The 24694-nt window shown below is 54.9% G+C and overlaps 1 protein-coding gene across 1 annotated transcript; it reads left to right on the top strand.

Annotated features, from left to right (window-relative positions):
• Positions 1-556: 556 nt before the first annotated feature.
• EXOC3L2 (exocyst complex component 3 like 2) lies at positions 557-22855 on the top strand. Its single transcript, XM_070771253.1, has 12 exons — positions 557-692; positions 4749-5287; positions 8208-8841; positions 10397-10508; positions 11609-11710; positions 11806-11906; positions 12103-12213; positions 13685-13820; positions 16635-16757; positions 17219-17374; positions 18148-18269; positions 20311-22855. Exons 2-12 carry the CDS (start codon positions 4765-4767, stop codon positions 20591-20593), a joined length of 2403 nt encoding a protein of 800 aa, XP_070627354.1. The 5' UTR covers positions 557-692; positions 4749-4764; the 3' UTR covers positions 20594-22855.
• Positions 22856-24694: the final 1839 nt, after the last annotated feature.

The following is a 24694-nucleotide window of genomic DNA, read 5'->3' as shown; positions in this document are numbered from 1 at the left end:
AGGGATCGAACCCAGGTCTCTCACATTGTAGACAGACAATTTACTGTCTGAGCCACCAGGGAAGTCCAGAGCAATGTCTCCGAGGAGGGAGGAGAGTACAGGATGGGCAGAAGGGCTTTTGCTGGTCGGGAACCTCTCCTTGGAGGAAAGGACGCTGGAGCTGAGACCTGGGTAATAATGAGAAGGCAGGCATACGGAGACCTGGAGACATGGGCTTTTAGGCAGAGAGAACCACGGGAGCAAAGCCCTGCCCAGGGCCACCCCCTGAGGCCTCCAACCAGCCCCTGGTCCCAGCAGAACCTTCCTCCATGTCTTCACCCCAGAGCAGGAAACCCAGGAGAGAACTTCGGGGCCCACAGCCAGCATGGGGTGTCTCTGGGGGGTACCCAGGAGGGTGTTGTCACCTTGGGAGGTGTGAAGAGCAGACTGGGGGGGTTGCCAATTCCGGTCGGGGTGGATGAAGGTGGGACCTGACCGCAGCCTTGTCCCTCTTCCCAGCCCAACACAGCCTGGCCTAAAAGGGCAGACAGATAACAAGTCCTTCCCGCCCCTGGCCCCAGAGAGGGAGGGGTTTCCTGACAGGAAATTGACCTCCTCTAACCCCCCCTCCTCAGATCCAAGCTCTTGGCAGTCCTGGCTGAAGGAGCCTTAACACAGGACAGCAGCCGGGACAGAGGGACGGTGACGAGGAGGTGAGTGTGCAAGAGGAGGGGAGTCACACGCCCCGCGCCTCTGAACTGGGTGCTGGACCAGAATTGGGGAGAGTGTGTGCCCTGAAGCCAGGAGAGGCTGGGGGCAAAGAGAAACTCTAGGGCCTGACCTGGTGGGGGGGCGGGGGGCGTCAGCCAGCAAGAGGCTGGGGGGAGGGGGGGTCAGGAGGAGGAGGGTGCAGGGCACGCCATGGGGACTCTGCCGATCCAGGCTGCCAGGGAGTCAAGGAGAGCTTGGAAGCACCAAGGGAGCAGAGAGGCATGGTGTCATTGGGTCGGAAGCGCTCTGAGTTAGGTGGGAAGGCTGAGGCCAGAGAGGGATGGGCGGTCTGCTCCGCCCCCAAGAGATGGGGTCCCAGAGATGGGAGCGGTGACCAGGGTTGGGATGGAGATAGAGCAGGAGGTGGGATGAGGCTGGGATTGAAGATGTAGGTGAACCTGGAACAGGCCGGTCTGGTGACGGAGTTGTTTGCGGGCAGGGTCTGAACTGGGGTTGTGTAGGACACAGCTGGTCAGGGCAGCTCCCTGATCACAGGCATGGGACCGGAGGCAACAACTTCTGCAAACAGGCTGGCCGGCCTGCAAAACGTTCGGGGCATTGGGGAAAGGCTGGTAGCAAGGAAGAGGAGGAGGAGCCCAAAGAGGGAAGCTCTGGTGGCCAAGACATCCTGCGAGGGGCACAGAGGCTGGGGGGCTTGAGGGATCCCTCGGAAGTGAGTCAGGGGCCAGCACCCGGAGGCTGAAGAGGGGGCTGGAGGGGGCAGGATGTTGGAGTCAGGTTGCAGAGGTAGGTGCTGGAGCCAGGAAAGGGAAAGACGTCGGGGTCAGTTTTGGGAAAATGTTGCAGACAGGTCTGAGGATGTTGGAAATGATTTGGTGGGGAGGGGTCCCAGTTTAGGGGTGGATGTGGGAGCTGGCGTAGGAATGTCAAATCTCGTTTGGGTGAAAAAAGATCTAGTTTGAGTGGTGTTGACTTCTGCTGGAGGGAAAGCAAAGGCCCCTGTTTTGAGGGGGAGGTGGAGTTTTTTGCGGGGGAGGAATGATGGAGCCAGTTCTAGGAATGACAGAGCCATTTTAAAGATGAGGCCTGTAGAGCCCAGCTTGGAAGATGAAAGAGCATCAGTATGTGGGGTGTGTGCATGCGTGTGTGTGTGTGTGTGTGGAGGGGCTGGCACCAATTGCCCACAGCCACAGGGGTTCCAGGCAAGAGTTGCCATGGTGACTGCCTCCCAGGGGAATCGGGGACCATGGAGACTACAGAGAGGCTAGGATGGTGTTTTGAGGAACAGGAGGCTTGAGAGTCAATGGCTAAGGTCTAGAGGCTGAATTCAGGGAGTAAAGAAGTGGGGTCACCACCAGCAAAGGAGAGGCTTGTGCCCACAGCCCAGCCAACTCAGGGCCCCTTCAGCATCAGCTTCCTCCCAGTGCCCCCATGCAGCCCCACACCCAGTGCCCCCATGCAGCCCCACACCCAGTGCCCCATCTTGACTCTGGCCCTAGCCTGCTCCGACCCTGTCCCGGTTGAAAGCAGCCCATGTGTCTGTGGGAACCTCCGATGCCTCACACATTTTGTCATAGTTGCACAGTGGAATACAGCGTGTAGCGCTAATTAGAGCCACAGCGACAGGCACGGACAAATTTCACGTGGAAAATGTGGGGAAAGAAAAAAGCAAGTTGTAGGGGACACATGTAGTAAGATAGTGTTTATAGAGAGTTTGAAACCACGCAAAACAATATGATATTTCTGAGTACTAGTCTGGGTAGGCAAAGGGATGGCTTTCCTTGGGAGAGGGATCAGGGAGGGGTGTGGGTGGCTTCAGTGCATTTGCAACGCTTGAGTCTTAGTTCCCTGACCTATGTCTAAGCTGTGCCCTTGGCGGTGAACGCGCAGAGTCCTAACCACTGGTGTGTGCTAAAGCACTTCAGTCGTGTCCAGCCCTTTGCGACCCCATGGACTGTAGCCTGTTAGGCTCCTCTGTCCATGGGATTCTCCAGGCATAATACTGGAGTGGATTGCCATGCCCTCCTCAGGGGGATCTTCCCAACCCAGGGGGATCTTCCCTGGGTATCCCAACTTGTTGTCAAGCGAGTTCTTTACCACTAGCGCCACCTGGGCAGCCCCCTAACTACTGGACCACCAGGGAATGCTCTGCAATGTTTATTTCTTTAGAAAACAAAAACTGAACCCAAGAGACCATATATTTGCATTAGATGCAGCTAGGATCATAAGCACAAGGGTGTTTAGTAAATTTGTTTTCTATACTTTTCTGAATGTTTGGACTATTTCATTGTTTTCAAAAGTGCCCTTCCGGAACTTTCCCCAGCGGTTCAGCGGTTAAGACTCTGCCTTCCAATGCAGGGGGTGTGGGTTCAATCCCTGGTTGGGGAACTGAGGTCCCACACGTGGCCAAAAGTTAAAACAAAGGAAAAAGAGCCCTTTGCAGCTCCCCAGTGCCCTCGGGAGAAAGCTCAGTCCCTTCTTTCTGACTTCTGAGGCCCTGCCTAGCCTGCTTCTTGCTGACCTGTCTGGTTTGACTTATCATTCTTCCTCCCCCACGAGAAATGAAGTCCTTGCCCCCTTCCTTCGTTTCCTGTTTGGCCCTCATGCATTCCCAGAGTGCCTGCCCTGGGAGCTGAGGACACAGTGGTGACCCAGACAGTCCTGACTCAGCCCTCTCGGGGCTCACAAATCCATCCCCAGACAGCGATGACCCAGAGTGGGAATATCAGGGAGGGGAGCACCTGATTCAGCCTGGGTATCCTGGAGAGCTTCCTGGAGGCGGCACCATCTGAGCTGGGTCCCAAAGCCTGAATGGACCATGGAGAACAGAGTTCCATGTAGAAGCAGATGTTGAAGCCCAGAGGAGCCTGGAGGAAAATGTGGGATAGTGCTGATGAAGGATACAGCTGGCCAGCCTGAATTTTGTCCTGAGGGCACTGGGGAGCCATGGAGGGGCTGCTGAGAGAAGGGGAGGGGCGGGTTTGAGCCCTAACAAGCCTCAAAGGTGCACTGGAGGACTAGGCTGGAGATCAGGGAGGAGGCTGAAGTAGAGAAGCAAGAGGGGGCTTGGACTAGGGTAGGAGCCATGAAGAGGGAGGAGACAGGGATGTAGGAGATGGAATGGGCCAGACTCTGGAAGCTTCCAGCCCCACAGGGGCAGAGACTGGATCTGCCTTGGCCACTGCTGTGCCCTCAGTGCCTGTACAGGGCTGGACTGATACAAATACCTAATAAGTGTGTGTGTGTGTGTACATGTGTGCATGTACGTGTGTGTGTGGTAAAATCTATACAACATTAAATTTACCATATTAGCCATTTTAAAGTGTACAGTTCAGTGGCATCTCGTGTATTCAAAGGGGTGGTCAAACATCACCACAGATTCCAGAACATCTCCATCCCTCTAAGAGGAAACCCTGTACCCATTAAGTGGTCAGGCCCCAGTCCCTTTCTCCCAGTCACTGGCAACCACTAATCTTTCTGTCCCTATGGATTTGCTTGTTCTGGATCTTTCCCAGTAAAAGTGTGCTGGCGGAATGAGTTGGGTAGAGGTGACAGGAGTACTGACTGGATGGGGAGGAGACGAAGGTGCCCGAGAGTGTGAACAGGATGCCTGGGTGGATGGTGGGGTGCGGTCTGGGTCCCCATGTAGGAGGGGACCTTCCCCTCTCAGCCTGTTTGCTCCTGGAACAGGAGGGTCCCAGGGCAGGAGTGAGGCAGGGGAAGGATCTGAACACCAGTGCTCCAGGGAAAGAGCCCAGGATCTAGAATCAGACAGGCCTGGGTCTGGATCCCAGCTTCGTCCCTGAATCGCTATGGGATGTTAGGCTCTTATGAGCCTCAGTTTCCTCATCTGCAAAATGGGCATAGTGACAGTGCTCACCACAGGAGGTTGTGCAGATTCTGGGGGTATGTAAGTGCTCAGCCCAGTGCTTGGCACACATGCTTCAAAGTGCTGGGGACACAAAGGCTCTGTCATCAATGCCACCCATCACCAACAATACCGACCGATGGTCCATTTCCCCGCCTCCCGCCCGCAGGTCCTCTCCTGCCAAAATGCCCATCCTCAAGAGTCTAGGGGTGGCAGACTCTAAGGTGCCCCGGGCAGGGACACTGCCTCTGAGGTCCTCTCGGAACCCCTTTGAGGAAGTCTCAGGACTGGAAGAAGAGGAGGCTGCAGAGCTGGGGGCTCTGCCCAATGGAACATCATGTCGTCGTCGAGCCACCCTGGAGAAGCTGGCAGGCCTGTCCCCCTTCCGGCTGGGCAAAACCCCCGGCCGGCGAGCGGGCAGCCCCAGGGATGGGCAGCCTCGCTCTTTCCTGGGCCGGGTGCTGTCGCCAGGGATTCGCAGGAGCTCAGCAGACTTCGGCCTCCTGGCCAGGCTTCAGGGGAGCCGAGCCCAGGGCGATGAGGAGGCGGCTGGAGAGGCTGCACGGAGACTGGCCTTCCTGAGACTGGGGCGTGGGCCCAAGCCCCGGCGGGCATCACTGGCTGAGAGGGTGGTGCCCGCAGGTGAGGCGGCTCCCGAGCCCCCTCCCAAGGTCCCAGAGCCCCCAAAGGTGAAAGAGCCCTTGTCAGGTGAGTTGGGAGCCCTGGCTCAGACCTGAGAGAATCACAGTGTCTCTACCTGTGACATCATTGCCATTCACATCTCCAATTTCCATCTGCCCACCTCCATGGATAGGGCCAGCCCGTCCCTCCTGTGGTCCTGATCTCCATCGTCAAGCTCCAGCTTCAGCCTCATCTCCACCCCCAGCCCCAGTCTGTCCCTTTCTCCACCTGCCACCTTCAACCTTGCCCCGTGGTCCCATGACAATCAAATCAGCAACTCTGGTCTCATCTCCAATGCCCTCCCTGTCTCCAGTTTCAAACCTCTTTCCCTTACTCCCCTCAAATTCGGCCTCAATCCCATCTCCTTTCAAAGTATCTACATTTGACCTTGACCTTAAACCCCTCCCTAACCTCCACAGTCCATCCCATTCCCATCCTTAGCCCTGATTCTGGCCCCAAACTCCAACCCCCACCTCAACCTCCTCCTTCATCATCAATCTCTTCTTCCATCCCACTCTGAACCCCAGCCCTAACTCCACCCCAGTCCTAAACCCCCAGCCCCAGCCTCCACCTTCAACTTCATCCCTACTTCCACTTATACCCAAGTTTCATCTTCAAGCTCACCCCCATGCCTGATGTCTCCCTCCATCTCCCGGCTACATCCCCCCAAACCCATCACCACCTGGGTTAGTTTCCTGTTAGTACACAAACTGGCTGGCTTAAGACCACAGATGTTTATTCTCTTGCAGTTGAAAAGGTCTGAAATCAAGGTGTTGGCAGGGCCACGCCCACTCTGAGGCCTGCCTGGCCTCTGCCACCTGCTGGCACTCTGGCACTCCTGGGCGTTTCTGGCTTTGTCGCTGCATCCCTCCTGCCTTCCATCCTCCTGTGGCCTTCTCTATTTTCACCTCATCTCCTCTGTGCCTGTCGGTCTTGGTGTCCGAATTTCCCTTCTTACAAAGATGACAGTCACACAGGATCAGGGCCCACCCTGTTATCCCATTTTAACTTGATGACCTCTGCAAATGACTTATTTCCAAATAAGATCCCATTCTGAGGTATTAAGGGTTAGGGCTTCACATATCTTTGTTTTTTTGTTTTTTTTTTTGAGGTTGGGGGGACAAACACAATTCAAATCACAATGCCACTCTAGCTGTATCCTCAACCCCAGCTGTACCCCAAACCCCAATGTTTTCCTTGCTGCCTTCCTGGTTTCCAGTCACACTTACTCCAACTCTATCATCTGTCTCCACCCTGAGACACATCCACATGCTTATTCTCAACCCATCCCTTTTTCCAAATGCCATCTTTAACCTGAGAGCTATGTCCAACACCATGACAACTGCCAAGCGGTCCAGTCCCATGCCATGGCCCGTCCCTTTCCTCTCATCCCACCCTCAATCCCATCCCTGTGTGCAACTCTTTCCCCTCTTCCATCTCACTCCCACCCCCCAACCCCAGGTCTATCTCAGTGTCCCCCTTCAACCCCACTCCCTTCCCCAACTTCCTGGTTCGAGTGGCATTCCCAGCCCCCATTTTCAACCTTAACCCAAACTCATCCTCTCAGTCCCAATCCTAACCACCCACTTCCAGCCTCCAACTTCACTCTCTGCATTCCTAACCCCAGCTCACCTCCAGGCTTCTTCAAACTCACCTCCTTCTTTCCATCCTCACCATCGCCTCAACTCATCCCCAGCCTCATCCCTACCCCGAAGCCCAGACGCCATCCTCAACTCCTTCCCCACCTCTTTCTTCAGATTGCAGCATCACCCTGGCTCTCATCCTGAACTCCCGCATCCCAACCCCCACCTTCACCCCATCCTCATCTCCAGCCCCAACCCCGACACTCCATCCCAACCCCAACCCTGTCCCAATCCCCACCTTCATCCAACCCCACCCCCGGCCCTGTCTCTATTCCCCGACCCCCACCCCTGGCCTCCCCCCACGGACAGCCCCTGCTGCCCCAGCACCGGAGTCCCCTTTCTTCATCCTCTGATGCCTTCCACATCCTGCATCAGAGGCTATTTCAGCCTGGCGCCCTAGGGACTGGGAGGGCACTGCAGGGAGGTGCAAAGCGGGTGAGTGGAGCCCCCGCCTTCTGGAAACGGATGGGCAGAAATAGCACTGGCCAGGAAATAGTTTCTCTGCCAGGGAGGAAGGGGAGTGGGGGGAGGTGTTGGGGGTAACCCTGGGCCACTGGGACCCTGCTTCTGCCTTCACTCAGAGGCCTCTCAGCCCCTCAGAGGACTCCCCTCTCCTGGGGGCGTGTGAAATCACCAGAGAGCCAGATCACCCCCACAGTTGTCTGCACCCCAAAAGCCCCACCTCTGGTCCTCACATCCTCCTCCCACCTCCAGGCCCCCATCTCTCCCCTTACCTGGACCTGACTGCCCTCCCTCAGCCTCTCCACTTTCTCTGAAGCCTTTTTTAAAATCTTGATGTGCTTTTTCTATCCTATCCAGCCTCAGCTCCCCGACCCCTCCCCATATCCTAACCCACCCCCTGATACTCTCTTCCCAGCGCTGACCCCTTACCCCAAGCCCTAATCCTTTCCTTCTTCCTCAACCCCTACCCCCATCTTACTCTGACTCCCCCATCTTATCCTCTTCCTAGACACCCTCTAGTCTTTTGACCTCCTTCCCATATCCAGACCCCCTCTCCCATCACCAAACCCCCTCTTCCCTCCTCAACCCTCTCCTGTCTCCTTTTCCTGACTCTCTCATTCTCCCACCTTCATCCCCTCTCCCCCATCCTCCCCTCCCCAAGTCCTGACCCCTCTCCTCATTCTCTCCATTCTCCTCACCTTCCTCCCTTGACCTCCTCCTCCACCTCTGCCCCCACCCCCGCACCACCCTGAACCTTCTCCCCTTCGAGTCCCACCCTTTCCCATTCTTCGCCCCCTTCCGCCCCGTTTTCCAGCCCCTGATCGCCCGCTTTGCGCCCACAGTGTTGGAGATCCTGAGCTTGATCCAGCAGCGTGAGCTCGCGCGGGCCGACGAGCACATCTTGGAGCTAGAGGCTGAAGAGCTGGCGTCGTCGGGGGGCGGCGCGCCCGGGCCACCCAAGGCCGAGGGCGCGGGCGGCGGCCGCCGGGCGCGGGACGTGGCTCTGCTCTACGAGGCCCTGCAGCGCGAGATGTGGGCGCTGGTGCGCGAGACGCTGGCGGGCCCCGGGCTGGGCGCGGGCTCTGGTGCGGGCGCCGTGGCGCAGCTGGGCCAGGTGTTGGTGCAGGAGGAGGCGGCCGACGGGCGCCGGGGACCCGAGGCTGCCCGCAAGCTGCGCGCCCGCTGGGCCGAGGCGGTGGCTCGCGCGGCCCGGGAGCGCTTAGAGGCGGCGGCGCCCGGGGCGCCCGGGGGCCTGGCCGGGCAGCTGGAAGCGCTGCGGGGACGGCTGCTGGAGGACATGGGCGTCGTGCGGGGCCGCCTGGCGCCTTCCTACCCAGCCGGCCTGGGCGCCTTTGGCGTCTACCTGCGCGGCTACCACGGCGCGCTGGCCGAGTGGATGGGGGCCGCCGCCCGCCGGAGGCTGCCGCTGGCCGACCGCTACGCGCTGCTGCACTGGCACAACCAGGTGTACCCCAGGTGAGCTGGGGACCAGCGATCAGCTGCCCCGAAGTCGCGTAGAACGCCCCTCCCTCCACCCCGTCCAGTCCCGGCCTTTTCAGATCCTAAGGACCCTGGACTTTCGATCTTAGAACTTGAACATCTTTGACCCTTCCAGACTCAGCGCTGGTGACATTTACAGTCGGAGAATCTTATGGCTCAGCTCCATGCTAGAACTCAGCAACAGCAAGCCTCTGATCGTAGAACCTTAGCACCGGACACGAACCTTAGAATCCTCAACACTTGCACTCTTAGAATTTTAGCACTGCCCACCCTTCTAATCCGAGAATCTTAGCACCAGTGACCCTTGTCCTGCTGAAATCTGGGCACTGTTGACCCTTAGAATTCTAGAACCCATACAGCGCTCTAGCCTTCAACCCTAGGGCACTAGCGCCGATGGCTCTTCCAATCTTAGAACTTTAGAATTGATGACATTTGCAATTCTAGAACCTTGGTGCTGATGAGCCTTTTCAGTCCTATACCTTAGCTTTTTTTTTCTGGTCTGCCATGTAAAGCTTGTGGGATCTTAATTCCCTGACTAGGGACTGAACCCGCCCTCAGCAGTGAAAGCTGAGTCCTAACCACTAGACCACTAGGAAATTCACTATCCCCCTCTTTGGATCCTAGAACTTTGACACTGTTGATCCTTCACAGTTTTAGCCTCTTGAATTCTATAATCTTAGCACCTAGAACCCGAGTACCATTGACACCTCCAGTCCTAGAATTTTATAACCATCGAGGCTTTGGACCTTAAAACATTCCATCCTTGTGGCCAGAGGATGGAATACCATGATTAGCGATAACTGGGTCACTACGGACTCCAGGGAAAAGGGATCAGCCACACGCAAACCACGCACTGGAAGGAGAGGGAGTGGGTGGTTCCTCATCAAAATCAGGGTGCTGACACCAGAAGAATAGTAAGGCAACAGTTGCCCCAACCCACATCCCATTTGGGAATATCTGTTCATGGCACTCACATGCCGACTGTCAGAGGGGGAGGCAGAATAGGGAGCCTAGGATGTGAGATGTTAAGTCTGACTTTCAGGGAAATGGGGCTTCTGGCTGAGGGGATGCCATGAGCCAAAGGCTGGTGTGTGTGGGGGTAGTGGGTGTGGTGAGAGTGATGGCATGGCACAGGCCGGGGCACGCAGAAGGGCAGAAGCCAGGGGTGAGGGCTGATGGGGGAGGCCTACCAGGCGAGGCGAGGCCGCAGGGACTAGGGGCGGAGGTGGAAGGGAGCTGTCCTGTGAACCTCTGGTGGGTGAGACCTTGCGTGCCAGATCGTCACGTCTGGACTTGATCCCTCCAAGTCTTGTCCGGACACCATCCATCAGGGAGCTGACTCAGAGAGCTGGAGCCAAGGGAGCAACAATTCCAGAGACTTCCTTTGAGGGATGAGCAAAGCTGGCCCCAAGGGAGGAAGGGAGTGGCTCAGGTCACAAACACAGAGAGCATGAAGGGGTGAGTGTGGGGAGGGGTTCAGTTGTCCAGCCCCAGCTCTCACAGACCCCCTGCCTCTTTCCCCCACCCCTAGAGAGGTCCTGGGTCTGGTGGACATGGTTGCTCTGGAGAACGGGGAGCTGGGGCCCCTTCTGTCACCCGGCACCCTTCGTGGCTTGGAGGATGAATGTGTCACAGACGTGAAGGTACCCAGAACTTGGCATTGGTGATCAGGAAGCGGGAGGCACTCTGCAGAGGCGGGTGGGGGTTACACTGGGCTTGGGGGGCCTCTCCCCTCCCCCTTTCCCTATTTCCATCTCCCTTTTCCCTTTATGGACTTCTGAGTTTTGTCCAAAAGAGAGAAATGTAAGCCCATACTGATGAATTCTGTCTCATGTTCAGTGTATCTCAAGCACCCAGCGGGGCATAGGGACACTTGGTAAAGGTTCAATATATTCGGACACTTCAAATCTTACAGCAAGACAGAGTCGGTCACAGGACCTCAGCTCACAGACCCAAGGACTCACAGAAAGAGGGCATCGAAACATCTTTGCAGGATTCATGTTGATGTATGACAAAACCAATACAATATTGTAAAGTAATTAGCCTCCAATTAAAATAAGTAAATTTATATTAAAAAAAATCTTTGCTTATAAGCAGGGCTGATAGTAAATAAACATGCTTAATGATTGGCCGGGCATAGTTACCACTAAGCAGAATGGCCCTGCTGTAAACACCCATCCCAGCCACAGCTGTGTTTCTGGTCTAAAAGCCAGTCCTGCCTCAGCCACAGAAATCAGAATCTTTGCAATTCTAATTCTAGTTGCAATTCTGATTCTAATCAGTTCGATTCTAAACTTGAAGCTTTGAAGTTTAGACTCGAACAAGTCTAGATTCTCAGACTCACTGAACTGAAGACAGGGCAGGACTAGAGAATCAGAGATGTGTAAACCTGAGAACCTCAGATTCTTGGAATTCTTGACTCTCAGAATTTGGAAACCCTGAGCGAACTGTTTTGTAGAACCTGAGAGCAGGGCCTTAGAATCATCAGATAATGAGAGAATAAACCCTCAAGCCCTCTGGCCATTAGATGGAGGTGCCTTAAAACCACAGACTCTTAATATCAGGCGCCAAATTGTAGGCTTAGGAATGGAAAGGGCTGGGGCAGTTTTCTGGGCCAGTCCTTCTCTCCGGTGTTGCCTTGATGAGCTCACAGGTAGACTCCAGACCTGCTGGGGCCTAAGGTATGGGGATTGTGGTGGGAGAGGCTCCCGGGGTTCTGACCCCTGCCTCTGCCCTCCTCCAGGCTCAGACGCGGGCAGCCCTGCTTCGAGTGCTGCAGGAGGACGGGGAGCACTGGGGGAGCACGGAGGACTGGTCCAGCAACCTGGCCCAGGACGTGTGTGAGGTACAGGGCAGGGAAGAGGAGGGAGAATCAGCCGGGGTGGGCAACTGGGACCTGGCTCCCTCCTCACCCCCTCCTCACCCCCCTGGACCATGCAGCTGCTGGAAGAACATACAGAGCGAGCGCCCCGCATCAGCCAGGAGTTCGGGGAGCGCATGGCCCACTGCTGCCTAGGAGGGCTGGCAGAGTTCCTGCAGAGGTACGGAGGACTGGGGATGGGGGGTGGGCATCTGGACCCGGGATCCAACAGAGAGAGGACAGATGAAAGTGAATCAAGTCAAGATGGGCAGGGGCACCTCTGTAGGCATCACAGGTTTTGCAGGCTGACTGCCCAGCCAGGGACCCTTATCCTGCGGTGCTTCCATCTGTCTGCCATTTCCGCTTTCTCCCACCAGCTTCCAGCAGCTCGTTGAGCGATTCCATGAGAACCCAGGAGTCCGCGAGCTGCCACCCGACACCTACATCAGCAGGACCATCTCCCTGGTCAATTGTGGGCCCCCTCTGAGGTGAGAGCATCCACCGGGTACGGGGGAGATGCCAGTCCAGGGTGACAAGCTCAACTGGGGTGCCTGGATCCTGGGTGGGGACTGCACACCTGGCCCCAAGAGGCATACACAGGGGACCTGAGAATCCTAAAACCTGGGAGTCCTAGAAAGAACCACAGCATCACTAGATTATAGAGTAATGAAAACCTGGGGGTGTTGGAATTACAGGAACCTCGAAGCCAGACTCTAGGAATTACATTTTTTTTAATGCTTTTATCTTACTTGTATAGTTGATTTACAATGTTGTGTTAATTTCTGCTGTACAGCAAAGTGATTCAGTTATATTACTTCCTTTTTTATTGACTTATTTTTAACTGAGTTTTTTAAATCGGGAATGCATTCAAGATACAATAGGGCATACAATGAAAAGCTTCCCTCCGTTGCTCCTCTGGTCCAGTTATTACTAACGTCTCCCATATCTTTGCAGGGTTATTTGATACATTTTCCAGTAAATATGTGTAAATAAGTGTATATATGCAGAGGCACGCTTCATGCATATGCAGAGATGTGCATGCATATGCATCTTTCATACATACACAAGTAAATATATTACTATGTACATACATATTATTTCTTCCCTTAAAAAAACAGAAATACAGGGACTTCCCTGGCAGTTAAGACTCTGTGCTTCCACTGCAGGGGGTGAAATGTCTATCCCTGGTGGGGAACTAAGATCTCACATGCACATGCCTTGCATCATAGCCAAAAAAAAAGGGGGGATGACTCCCTCCAGAACACAGATGGTAGAATATTGAACACACTCTGTCCTTCTCCCTTTTATACCTTGGCGGTCTTTCTGTGAGCACCTGAGGAGTTCCCACATTCCTCTTTCGTATCTGAACTGTTGTCCACTGTCTGGACCTGCCATCATTCATTTAATCTGTCCGCAGTGGGTGGACAGTGGCCTCCACTCTTTTGTAGAGAAACACCTGGCACAAGTGTGGGGACTCAGGGATATGTTCTCAGAAGGGGGTCTGCTGGAATTTGAGCAGAAAGTGCCAAGTGCCCTCCAAACCAGGTTATTCTCCTTACAGTGATGGAGATGGTCATCAGTTGTTACAATGACAGAAAATGAAAAAGGTAGAATTTTAGCATTATAGTCCTTTAGAATCACAGACTTTTAGGATGGAGGTATCCCCACTCTCACCCAGAAAGCACCAAGAGAAACAGACCCAGAGAGACCGCTTCTCTCCACTACATCCCCCTAGACTCCCAGACAGTCCACAGAGCCCCCCAAATCCCCAACCCTCCAGACATCCCCTGATATTTCTTACCCCAGGCCCTCCCCAGAGCCCCTGACTTCCGCCAGCTCCCCACTCTGACCTGTCACCTCTGCGACGCACAAAATAGGGTCCATCTAAGGGGAGACAGGTCCAGACAGTTGGGCTGAGATGTTTGGGTCCATGACTTTTGGTTCCATGGATCCCTGCAGGGCTCTGGCGGAGCGCCTGGCCCGAGTGGGGCCCCCTGAGAGTGAGCCAGCCCGGGAAGCGGCCGCCAGCGCTCTGGACCGTGTGATCCGACTCTGCCACCGCATCCTGACCGACCTGCTGTTCCAGGAGCTGCAGGTGAGAGGCGGTGGGCTCGGGTGGGGCCAGGGTTAGGGGGCGCCCCCACCTCATCCTGCAGCTCCTTCAGCCCATGACTCAGTGTTCGGGAAGCAGAGGGGTGGGGTGGGGTAACGGCTATATCTGGGTGGTTTAGGGGGGTAGGGGGTGCAGGAAGGAAGAGGTAGGAGGACATGGTCGGGGGAGGATAGCCATCAGCAGGAAGGGGCCTTGGGGACTGGGTGGAGCTCCTCCTCACTGAGGTCCCCCAAATCCCTGCCCAGCCTCTCCTAGTCCCAAGAGCCCCATTTACTCATCTCTGGGCTCCTGCACATGTGCAGAGGGGACAAGGTTCAGAAGGAGTGGGGGGCTGGTGGGAACACGGGGAAACAGAACTGAGCGTTGTGCGTGTCCCTGGTTGCAATCTGCGCTCAGTCCACGCTGTGTATCAGGTTGTGTCCCACCTCTGCTCAGAACCCCCCATGGCTCCCAGCTCACTCTGGGCAAAAGCCAAGGTCCTCGCTGTGGCCCCCCAAGGGCCTGGATGGTCTGCCCTTTTCCTCTCCGACCTCATCTTCTCCCGCTTCCCTCCTTGCTTCTTCCACTCCAGCCACACTCCCCGCCAGCTGCTCCTTAACGTGTCAGACACATTCCGACTTCAGTATCTTTGCACCTGCTGGTTCCTCTGCCTGGACTTCTCTTCCCTCAGTAGCCCCAGAGCTCCCTCTCTCACCTCTTGCAAGTTTTGGCTCAAATGTCACCTTCTCAGAAGGACCTCCTCTGACTGTCCTATTTAAAATAGAAGCCCCCTGAGACTCCCCCGCCACCCCCCAGGCTCTGTTTGTCTCCAAAGCACTTATCACTACCTGCCATGCTATATCCTTTTTTTTTTTTTTTTCCAATCTGTCTCCTCCCATTGGAATGTGAGCTTCTCAAGGGCAAGGATTTGTTGGAATGCTTCTAAAATAACTTTGTTGTAATGGAAAATTTCAAACATACACAAAAGTCAGCAGAATGACCTCCCATGGACCAGCTCCAGCAAGTATCAGCTCCACCTCTCCCCCACCTCTCCTGCCCACTGGTTTCTTTTAAAGCTACATCCTTGACATCCTGTCATCATCCATCAGCACTTTAACCTGTATCTCCAAAAAGATAAGGAACCTGGCCTTTTAAAAAAAACATAATTCACTGCCACTCTCCTACCTAACAAATGGAACAATCAGTCCTTAATATCATCACATATCAGATCAGAATTCAGATTCCCCCCAAAGGCTTACAATGATCACACGCTTGGAGTTTTGTTTATCTCATTTTGCGCTGTGTCCCCAAGAGTTCTCTGATGTGTTCCCAGTGATCAACACAGGGCTGGGCCATGCAGGAAAGGTTCAGAGAATGTTTGTTGAATGACTAAATGGACAAGTATGGGAATGAAAGTAAGTGAGTGCGGTGGGGGAATTAGGTACAGTCTTTATTCCAGGCCTGGCAGTACCCCTTCCAGGTATGGGGTCTTGGGCAAATGGCTTTCCCTTTGGGGTCGCTGTTTGCTCATCTGGAAAATGAGCACAGCCTTCTCAGATGGCTGTGAGGAAGCAATGGGCTTGCGGCCATAAAGTGTTTAGCTCTTGGGTACTGATCATTGTGATCTTCGTAAATGTACAGAGTTCATAGCAACAACAACACTTCCTGAGTCGAGTGCTGTACTAAGAGAGACGGCTCGTTTGATTCACACCTGCTTTCTAACAAAAGCCCACATTTTTGGAGGATCAGAAAATGGCTACTGTGGGATGAGAAAGCAGGAAGGGGGTGCAGGGCCGAATGGGATTGGATCCTGCTTCGGGCCCTCATGGACACCAACCTCAAGGGTGTCTGGGGGCCTCCTGCTCCCAGTGTCCACCCAACAGCAGCATCTCCCGTCGCTCCTCCCAGCCTCCATCTCAGGGACAGACCCACTCCCCATCCCACCTCCAGGATCCAGATGCCTCCTGCCCCTCCCCCGACAGGGGACCACCCACTACATCCTATGCATCTATACCTGTATTCTCCTTGCCTCCTCCTCATCCCTTCCCCCTCCTTCCAGACCCCCCATTTCTGCCTCAGTCTTGCCCCCTCCCAGTCATCTTGGTGAAGCACAGAGCTGATCTGCTCCCTCTCCTGCTCAGAACCTTCCATGGCTCCCCAGTACCCTCAGGAGAAATCTGGAGATCCTCACACAGCCTGGGAGGCTTGTGTGTTCTGCGCCATTCACCTGACCAGCCCCATCTGTCCACTGGGCAGTCATACATGACCTTCCCCCTCCTTGCTAACCCTAACTCCTTTCCCTGCTTAGATTGGCCCTTAGCTTGGTTTAACACTCTGCTGCCTCTTAAGTAATTATTTTTGAACAAAATTCTCCCATTTTCACTTTGCATTGGGCCTGTGAATTATCTAGATGGTTTTGCCAGCCACACTGACCTTTCTGGCCCTCTGACCTGCAGGCCCATCTGAAATCTGAATCTTCTTCACACTGGCTTTCCCCTGGATTCAGCCACCCCCTCTCCCACTCCTCACTTGGGTAACAGTGACCATCTTCTGGGCCTTCCTCCAGGAAGCCCTCCTGTACTCTCTATGCTGACTCAGCCATTCCCCTCTGGATTTCCTAACCCCCTGGGAGTGGGTCCGTCTCCCCTTCTGGACTGTGAGCCCCCAGGGAGGCAGGGCTGGACTGTCTCTGGCACTGCTGTGTCCCCAGCACTGTGCCAGGAGCAGAGTTGGGGGAACAAATATTGAATTGCTAAGTGAAGAAAGAGGGTGGAAAGGAGGCGAGCCTCGAACCTCTGCCCACTCTGTCCCACCCAGCCGCACTTTAGCAAGCTGATGCGCAGGAAGTGGCTGAGCAGCTCGGAGGCCCTGGACGGCATCGTGGGCACGCTGGGCGCTAAGGCCCTGGCGCTGCGCAGAATGCAGGATGAGCCTTACCAGGTGCGTCTGCTTGGGCGGGGGAGGGGTGCGGGGTGGAACCCGGGCGGCCGTGGGGCGAGGGCGGAGGGGAGCCAGAGTGCTCGGCTGGGAGAGACCTCTTCTAGGTGGGGAGCAACTCTATCAGGGAGAGATAGGTGGCGCTCAATCTGGGGTCTGCGCAGAGGGTGCCCACGGGTATCGGGGTGTAGCGGGGGAGGGGGTTGCCGGCAGGGTTGGGGCCTCTGGGAGGTGGAGCTCCGGAGAAAGCCGGAGAGGGCTGGGATGGGGCATCCTTTGGGGGCCGGTCCCTCGGGCTGATTAGGGAGCAGGTCGTGTTCCCCATAAGGAGTCAGGAGGACTGCCTGGGGACTGGGGGCGGGGAGGGGTTCCCGTTGGGTACCAGGAGGGGCGCGGGCGGGTGGGAAACGGGGAGAGAGGGTCATCGACGGCTCACACCCCCTCGCGGCTTCCCCGGTCCCCAGGCGCTGGTGGCCGAGCTGCACCGGCGGGCGCTCGTCGAGTACGTGCGGCCCCTGTTCCGCGGGCGCCTGCGCTGTGGCTCCGCGCGGACCCGCAGCCGCGTGGCCGGAAGGCTCCGGGAGGACGCCGCGCAGCTGGAGAGGCTGTTCCGACGGCTGGTCAGTGCGGTCAGAGGGCGGGGGGGCTCCAAAACCAGGAAAACCGGGAATCTGGGGACTCGATAGCCGGGGGCGGGGGCTTAGAATGAGACCCTCACCCAACTTGTACCCAACTGTAACACTCTGATCTCTGCTCTCTAGAGGCGGGTAAAAAGTGGGCTTTCTCCCGGCGGCGAGAGCTCAGTCTGGGCTCAAATGAGAAAAAATGGTTCCTATGCGTTGTTGTGGCGATTCGATCAGTCAAAGGGGCTTAGGACCTGGAATCCTGAACTCTAGCTATTATTACGAGCACAGAGAGTCGCTAAATGCAACAGAAACTCAGAACTTGAGCGCTCCCAAATCCAAGCATTTAAAATCAGCAAATCTTATTTGTACCCAGTTATAATCATCAAGACCGGAAGAGTCTCACTCAGACTATCTCGGGAGTTTCTAACCTAGAGTCCTTGGAATTTTCTTGTTAATTTGTGGGGAGATAACTGTAGATTCACATGTGTTTATAAGAAAGAGCGCGGAGAGAGATCTCTGGCATGCTTTGTCCAGTTTCCCCAGTGGTAACATTTTGTCCCTGAGCCCCAAATTATCTACAAACAGTAGATTATATTACGGATTTTCCTTCAAATTTCCAAAGTTTCCAGATAATCTCTGACTACAGCCCGCCCTCTGCCTGGTTTTACCTACGAGAAAACGGCGGGGCCTCGGGAGAGGGTGGTTTCAAGGGGGTAAGCGTTGACTGGGGGCGAGGGTGTGAGCCCGGGGTCCTCTCTTAACTGCAGGAGTCCCAGGCCTCGTGGCTGGACGCCGTGGTGCCCCGTTTGGCCGAAGTTCTCCGCCTGGAAGACACGCCGAGCATCCAGATGGAGGTGGGGGTGCTGGTGCGGGACTACCCGGACATCAGGTGAGATCCCCACCCCCCACGGCCGCCCGGTCCCTTTCTGCCGCCGGCAGGGCCGAGGTCTCCCGCGAGCCCTGGCATATCCGTCCGTGCGTTTCCTGCCTCCTGGGCGAGGGAGGGAGGCGGCGAGCGTGTCTGACGGCCGTTTCCTGCTGGAAACCAGGGCATTATTAATACGATTTCCCTCCTTCTGCCGCCGCCGTCGCTGCCGCCGCCGCCACCAGGGCTCACAAACAAACAAGCAGTCACAGGAAGCCCGGGGCAGGGCGGGCGCGGGGCCGCCGGCCGGCAGGAAGGGCCGGCCCATCAGGGGAGCCACGGGGGACTCGGGGACACGCAGGGGCGCACGGGCGCACACGCACTGGGATAGTGGCAGGGGCCGTTCAGGTCCTGATGGACTCTTTGTGATCCTGTCTGAGCCTCAGTCTCCTCTGATCCATGGGGACAATAGTTCTCTTTTCATGATTAGCGGGGGATGATTTACCATCATCCGTGGTAACAGCAGTAACACCACCAGTTCTTGCTTATTGAGTCCTTAGGTCAGACCTAAAACAGCGGCGCACACACCCACTCTATAAGTAAGAGTTATTTTAGAATGAAAGCTATTTTAGAGACTCTTTGCAGGTAAAAGGCAAGCACTGTTCTGAGAGCTTAGCACCATCCAAGGCAGGCAGAGGTTAACTAGCTGACCCCAAATGTCACAGCTAGCCAGCAGCAAAGTCTGGACTTGAACCCAGGCAGTAGGCTCTAAAGCTGGTACTCCTGACCACCACACAACACCGCCACTTGCATAAGGTGGTGTTGGGAGTAGTCCTACAGCATTGGTCCGGCAGACAGACATTCTGTATTCAGAGAGACACACCCCACAGGACCCCGGAGTGCCGCATCAGCTGGGTTTAGGGTCAGGACTTGGGGCTGAAGGTAAGGACTCTGGAACTGATTCAGGATGGATAGTTCTGGTTGTGAGGTGTGGGAAAGCACAACATCTCAGAGTTGCATGGCAGTAGGGGTCCCAGCACTCCTGCTGGGCTGGGGTTTCTGAACTTGAATCTGAACTTGGATATACAGCCCACCAGCTGCATATTAGACTAGTGTTTGGGAGCTATGGGGATTTCGAATTTGGAATGTGATCAGGTGAAGATGCTGAGCTGGATTGAAGGGAGTGGTAAAGACCCCAGAACCTTATTTGAAATGAAAGTTCTGGAAATGAATGTTGGGTGCAGGATATTGAATTGAAATATGGTGACTCTGGAATTGAGTTTTGGATCCGGGATCTGGAGCTGAGATCGGGAAAAGGCAAGGTTCCGATGTGTTGCACTTAGGGGCGAGGGTTGTGGAATAGAGTTAATTTTGAGCAGAGTTTCTGGTGGGAGTAAGGGTCCCCAAGGTGAATTTCGGGTTCTGGGGGAGAATTTTGCTTGATAACAATGCCAGGAACGGCCTAGTGGTGAAGGGAGTGTTCTGGGGTTGAATTTGGACGACAGTCCAAACAGCAGTGGTGGAGAATATTCTAGACTGGGTGTTGGGGTGAGGTAAGGGTTAGGATAGGGATGGGGGTGAGCACTTCCAGGCTAGATCTGAGTGATAATGTGGAGCCGTGTGAGATCAAAGTGAAGATGAAGTTAAGGGTTGCTACAGAGTCCAGAGCTGAAACAGGCGTGAGAGTAGCAGAATGGTCATTCAGGAGTGGTCTGAACTCCTGAAGGGGTGAAGATGGCAGGTTATTTTAATCAAGAGCTGAGATGGGATGAAGAGGAAGATTCTTGTGCTGGTTTTGGAGGTGAGGGTTCTGGAATCCACTGTGAGTAGGGGGATTTGGACTGGTTGGGAGGGAAGTTCTGGAGGGGGGCTGGTGGGATCTAGGGAGGCTGGTGGGAAGGGAGGATCTGGGGGGAACGGATATGGAGGAGGGATATGGAGAGAGCAAAGGGGCTCCAGAGCTGAGACAAGTTCTGGAAGAGACAGCTGGGGGGCGTGGGTGTCCCAGGTGGGCTGGGAGTGTATCTGGAGGCCCCCATGCACCTGTCCCCTCCTCCGCCCCCAGGCAGAAGCACGTGGCAACACTCCTTGACATCCGTGGTCTGCGCCACACGGCCGCCCGCCAGGAGATCCTGGCGGTGACCCGGGACCTGGAACTCTGCGAGGTGGCAGCCCTGTCCCCGCCTCGGGACCGTGCCTTCTTCGCAGACATCCCCGTGCCCCGGCCGCCTATCTGCCTCAGCCTCCCTCTTTTCCTGGGCCGCCTCACCCTCTCCCGGCTGGCCTGCCTGCCCTGGCCTAGGCCTCCGGCTCCGTCTCCATTACGGCGGCCCCAGGCCCGACGCTGAGACTCTCCCAACCCCACCTCAGTACCCCCCATCTTTGCTGCTGACAGACCATCCTCCCTCACCCCAACTCGACTCCCAGCCTGGCACCACAGACCCTTGGGCTGGCAAGATCCTTAGCAGTCTTCTCCCCTACCCCCAAACTCCCTGTTCCGAGGAGAAACCAGCTAGAAGGAGCAAGGACTTTCCCAAGGCCATGAAGCCCGTTCCCAGCACCAGCTCCCCAGCCCAGCGTGGGGTGGGTGGCGTTTTGGAAGGCTGTACACAAATATCCCAGGCCCCCCCTTTCCCCTCACCTCAAGGTCTGGCCTCAATCCAATGTATTAAGGAACGTACGATACTTAGAATAAAGAGGTTTCTATTTAACACAAGGAAGGGCTGAGTCCCCAGTGTGTGGGGGGAGGAAGGACCGGGGCAGGGCCCAGGGCCAAGGGCTTCTCACACACCCAAGGCCGGGCTAGGGTCCAACTCCTGGGCAGAGCAGTGGAGTCCGCGGGAGGCCCTGCAGGACGGGAGCAGCCCTGCTGCCCCATTTACACGAAGTCCCTGAGGCTGCATGACTCTACGGCAGGCCCTCGGCCTCTCTGGGCCAGCGACCCTCATTTTGTCCATCCCCAAGTGCCTTCTCTCCTGGGCCCAGTGGTTCCACCTTGGCACACCCCCTTCCCCCATCCTCAGGCGGGAAGCGGTATCAAGAGAGGAAGGAGGTTGGGGGCAGGGCTGGCGGCATCCAGGGCGCCCTCCTGGGTTGACGCAGGAAAATCGCAGGGTGGGAAAAATTCCAGCCTCTCACCCCCAGCCCTGCCGGATCCTAGTCCCCACGGAGACCTTGAGGTCACCTCCTTGCTGACCCCTGCCCCTCCGGCCCAGTTAGACAGGCTGTGATGGATGCTTCCTGGCATGGCTTTTTTTTTTTTTTCTTTCTGCAAAGTCGGAAGGAGGAGGCAGCCAGGGGTCAGAGTGGAGGCTGGGGTTGGAACCTCACACACATTTGAACTCACGTTTGACGTCTGACGGTCTCTTGGAGCCCCAGGGCTGTGTGATGCCAGGCAGGAAGCTGACCCTCTCTGGGCTGCAGTTCCTGTCCCTCTCTGAGGAACTGCTTAACCTCTCTTTGCCCAGGACAAGGTGAGATGTCCAGAGGATACATGCCCCTCACTTCACATCCTCAAGTGATACTTTCAGTGTCACAGATATACAAGTGGGGAGTTGAGGAACGAACCGGCTGCAGTTTGTGGGCATTTAATGAAAGATGTATTCATCTTAGTTTGGCAGGATTCTTTTTCGAGATTTTGGTGCCCCACTGTAAAATGGCTGTATTGAAATAGAATTTACACAGCAGAGAATTCATCCATTTAAAGTGCACAGTTCAGGGCAGTCACCTCTGCAGTCAATCTTGGAACCACTTCATCCCCCTTAAGAAACCCTGCACCCCTTTAACCGTCAACCCAACCCCTCTATCCCTCTCAGGCCCTGGTCACCACTGGGCTCCTTTTTCTCTCTGGAGATCTGCCTGTTTGGAACGTTTCTGTGTAAATGGGATCACAGAACATGGGGTCTTTGTGTGTGTGTATATGTGTGTATGGGCGTTAAGAACACAACGTGAGATCTACCCACTTCACACTTTCCTCAGTGCACAATACAATGCTGTCAACTATTGTCACACGCTGAACAGCAGGTTTTTGAACTCTAACTGTGTGCTCCTTAAACAACTCTCCCCCACCTCCCCCATCCCATCTGTTCTCTACTTCGATGACTCTGAGCTATTTTAATTTTTATTATTTCCCATTGAAGAGTATGTTGACTTACAGTGTTGTGTTAGTTTCTGCTGCACAGCAAAGTGATTCAGTTACACCTATCTGTATACGTAGTCTTTTCATATTTCCCATTATGGTTTGTTATAGGATGTTAAATATAGTTCCCTCTGCTATATGGTAGGACCTTGTTGCTTCCCTGTTTTATTATGTAGTCATTTGTATCTACTACCCCCAAACTCCCAGTCTGTCCCTCCCCCACCCCCCGAGTTTGAGTGTTCTGGATACCTCATGTAAGTGGAATCATGCAGAATTTGTCCTTTTTTGACTGGCTTATTTCACTTCACATCATGACTGTCACAAATGGAAGGATTTCTTTGTTAAGGCTGAATAATATTCTACTGTATGGCTTTACAGCATTTTCTTTATCCATTCATCTGCTGCTGGACATTTGAGTTGTTTCCATATCTTGGCTACTGTGAATAAAGAAGTGATTTTTTGTCTTCTTTCACTTTGCAAAGTATTTTCAGGATCCGTCATGTTGTAGCACGTGTCAGTACATCATTTCTTTTCATTGTCAGATAACGTTTCACTGTATGGCTGTACCACGTTGTATTTATCCATGTATCAGCTGATGGACAGACTTCTCAGGTGGCGCTAGTGGTAAAGAACTCTCCTGCCAATGTAGGAGATACAAGAGATGCAGGTTCAATCCCTGGGTCAGGAAGATCCCCTGGAGGAGGGCATGGCAACCCACTCCAATATTCTTGTCTGGAGAATCCCATGGACAGAGGAGCCTGGTGGGCTACAGTCCATGGGGTTGCAAAGAGTCGGACACAGCTGAAGTGACTGAGCACACAGACATGCAGCTGATGGACATTTAGGCTGTTTCTACTTTTTAGTTGGTAGTATTGTGCTCCACTTTTTTGTTTTTCTAGATTACAAACATTTTCTTGGTTCCCTGAGAAGTTCTGACCTTACCCTGAGCTTCATTCCACTGTGTTTTTTTTTTTTTTTTTTTTTGACTTTCTTGCATGCTTGCAGGATCTTAGTTCCCTGACCAGGGACTGAACCCAGGCCACAGCAGTGAAAGCTCAGGAGCCCTAACCATTATGCCACCAGGGAATGCCCTCAGTGTCCACTTTTGTAAAACGGGAGAAGAGTCCTAACAGCAGTGTTAATGTGGCACCTACAGCATGCCAAGTGACATGCTCCTGAGGATTCACTCAACAAACTTGCAGATTTGGAAACAGAGGCCCAGACGAAGACAGGAGTGCCACTAAAGTCCCCATCCAGGGGCTTCCCTGGTGGTCCAGTGGGGAAGGCTCTGCGCTTCCAACACAGGGGCCATGAGTTCAATTCCTGGTTGGGATACTAAGATCCCATGTGCTCTGTGGTGTGGTCAAAAAAGTAATAAAAAATGTCAAATCACCATCCAAAGAGTGCCGGGGGCAAGACCCCCCTACTCACCCCAGGCTCCCGAGGAGATTGTGTGCGAGGCATCTGGCTCAGATCCTGACCCAGGGGAAGTGCTTGGAAAACCCTGAACTGATTGGATTCACACAGAGCTGATTTCTGGACTGTGGGACTGGGGCGGGGTGGTAACTGTTTATTGGGTACCTACCTATTCTGTGTCAGGGGCTCCCTGAATGTATCTTACATGCAGAGCATCTTGGGACTTCCCTGGTAGTCCAGTGGGTAAGACTCCCTGCTCCCAGTACAGAGGGCCCAGGTTCAGTCCCTGTTCGGGGAACTAGATCCCACATGCCGCAACCAAGAATTCCCATACCGCAACTAAGACCCAGTGCAGCCTAAATAAAGACAGAAATAAAAAAAAATATTTAACAAATGCAGAGTGTCTCATGGCACCGTCCCCCTGGCCCTGGGAGAAGAGACTGGTGCTCTCAGGCAGGAAGCAGTCTCAGAGGTTAGGACAGTTAGAGGCGGTGGCTGGGATTTAAACCCCAATCAGATAGATTCCAAGAGCTCTCGGTCACTGTCTGCCGACCCTGCTGTGCGCCAGGCCAAGCACGTGCCTAACGCACTGTACCCGTGCCTCGCTGCCTGGTCGCGGGCCAGCCTCCCCGTCAACCCCTGGGAGATGGATGGTGTTATTGTTCCTGGTGCACTGATGAGGTCCCCAAGGCTCTGATGGACACTCTGGTCACACAGCCAGGAAGTGGCTGAGCAGCGCCTTCCTGGGAAGGGGAGAAAGGAGATAATGCCGGCTGGGGAGGGGACTGTCCATATGGGCCATGGCCACGGTCCAGATGAGAGAAAGGGAGGCAGGCGGCCTCCAGGGGGCCATGCCCTCCTCTCGGACTGGGCTTGGTTCAGTTGGGACCAGGAT

This window comes from Bos indicus, chromosome 18 (assembly GCF_029378745.1).
Source record: "Bos indicus isolate NIAB-ARS_2022 breed Sahiwal x Tharparkar chromosome 18, NIAB-ARS_B.indTharparkar_mat_pri_1.0, whole genome shotgun sequence".
Classification (NCBI taxonomy): Eukaryota; Metazoa; Chordata; class Mammalia; order Artiodactyla; family Bovidae; genus Bos; species Bos indicus.
Note: the sequence above shows the minus strand (reverse complement) of the source record. Positions and strands in the feature narration are given on the sequence as shown.

Coding starts and splice junctions, on each gene's coding strand:
- EXOC3L2 (XM_070771253.1), top strand. CDS start 4,765: ATGCCCATCCTCAAGAGTCTAGGGGTGGCAGACTCTAAGGTGCCCCGG. Junction 8,842..10,396: donor CACAACCAGGTGTACCCCAG/GTGAGCTGGGGA, acceptor CCCCACCCCTAG/AGAGGTCCTGGGTCTGGTGG. Junction 16,758..17,218: donor TGCAGGATGAGCCTTACCAG/GTGCGTCTGCTT, acceptor CCCGGTCCCCAG/GCGCTGGTGGCCGAGCTGCA.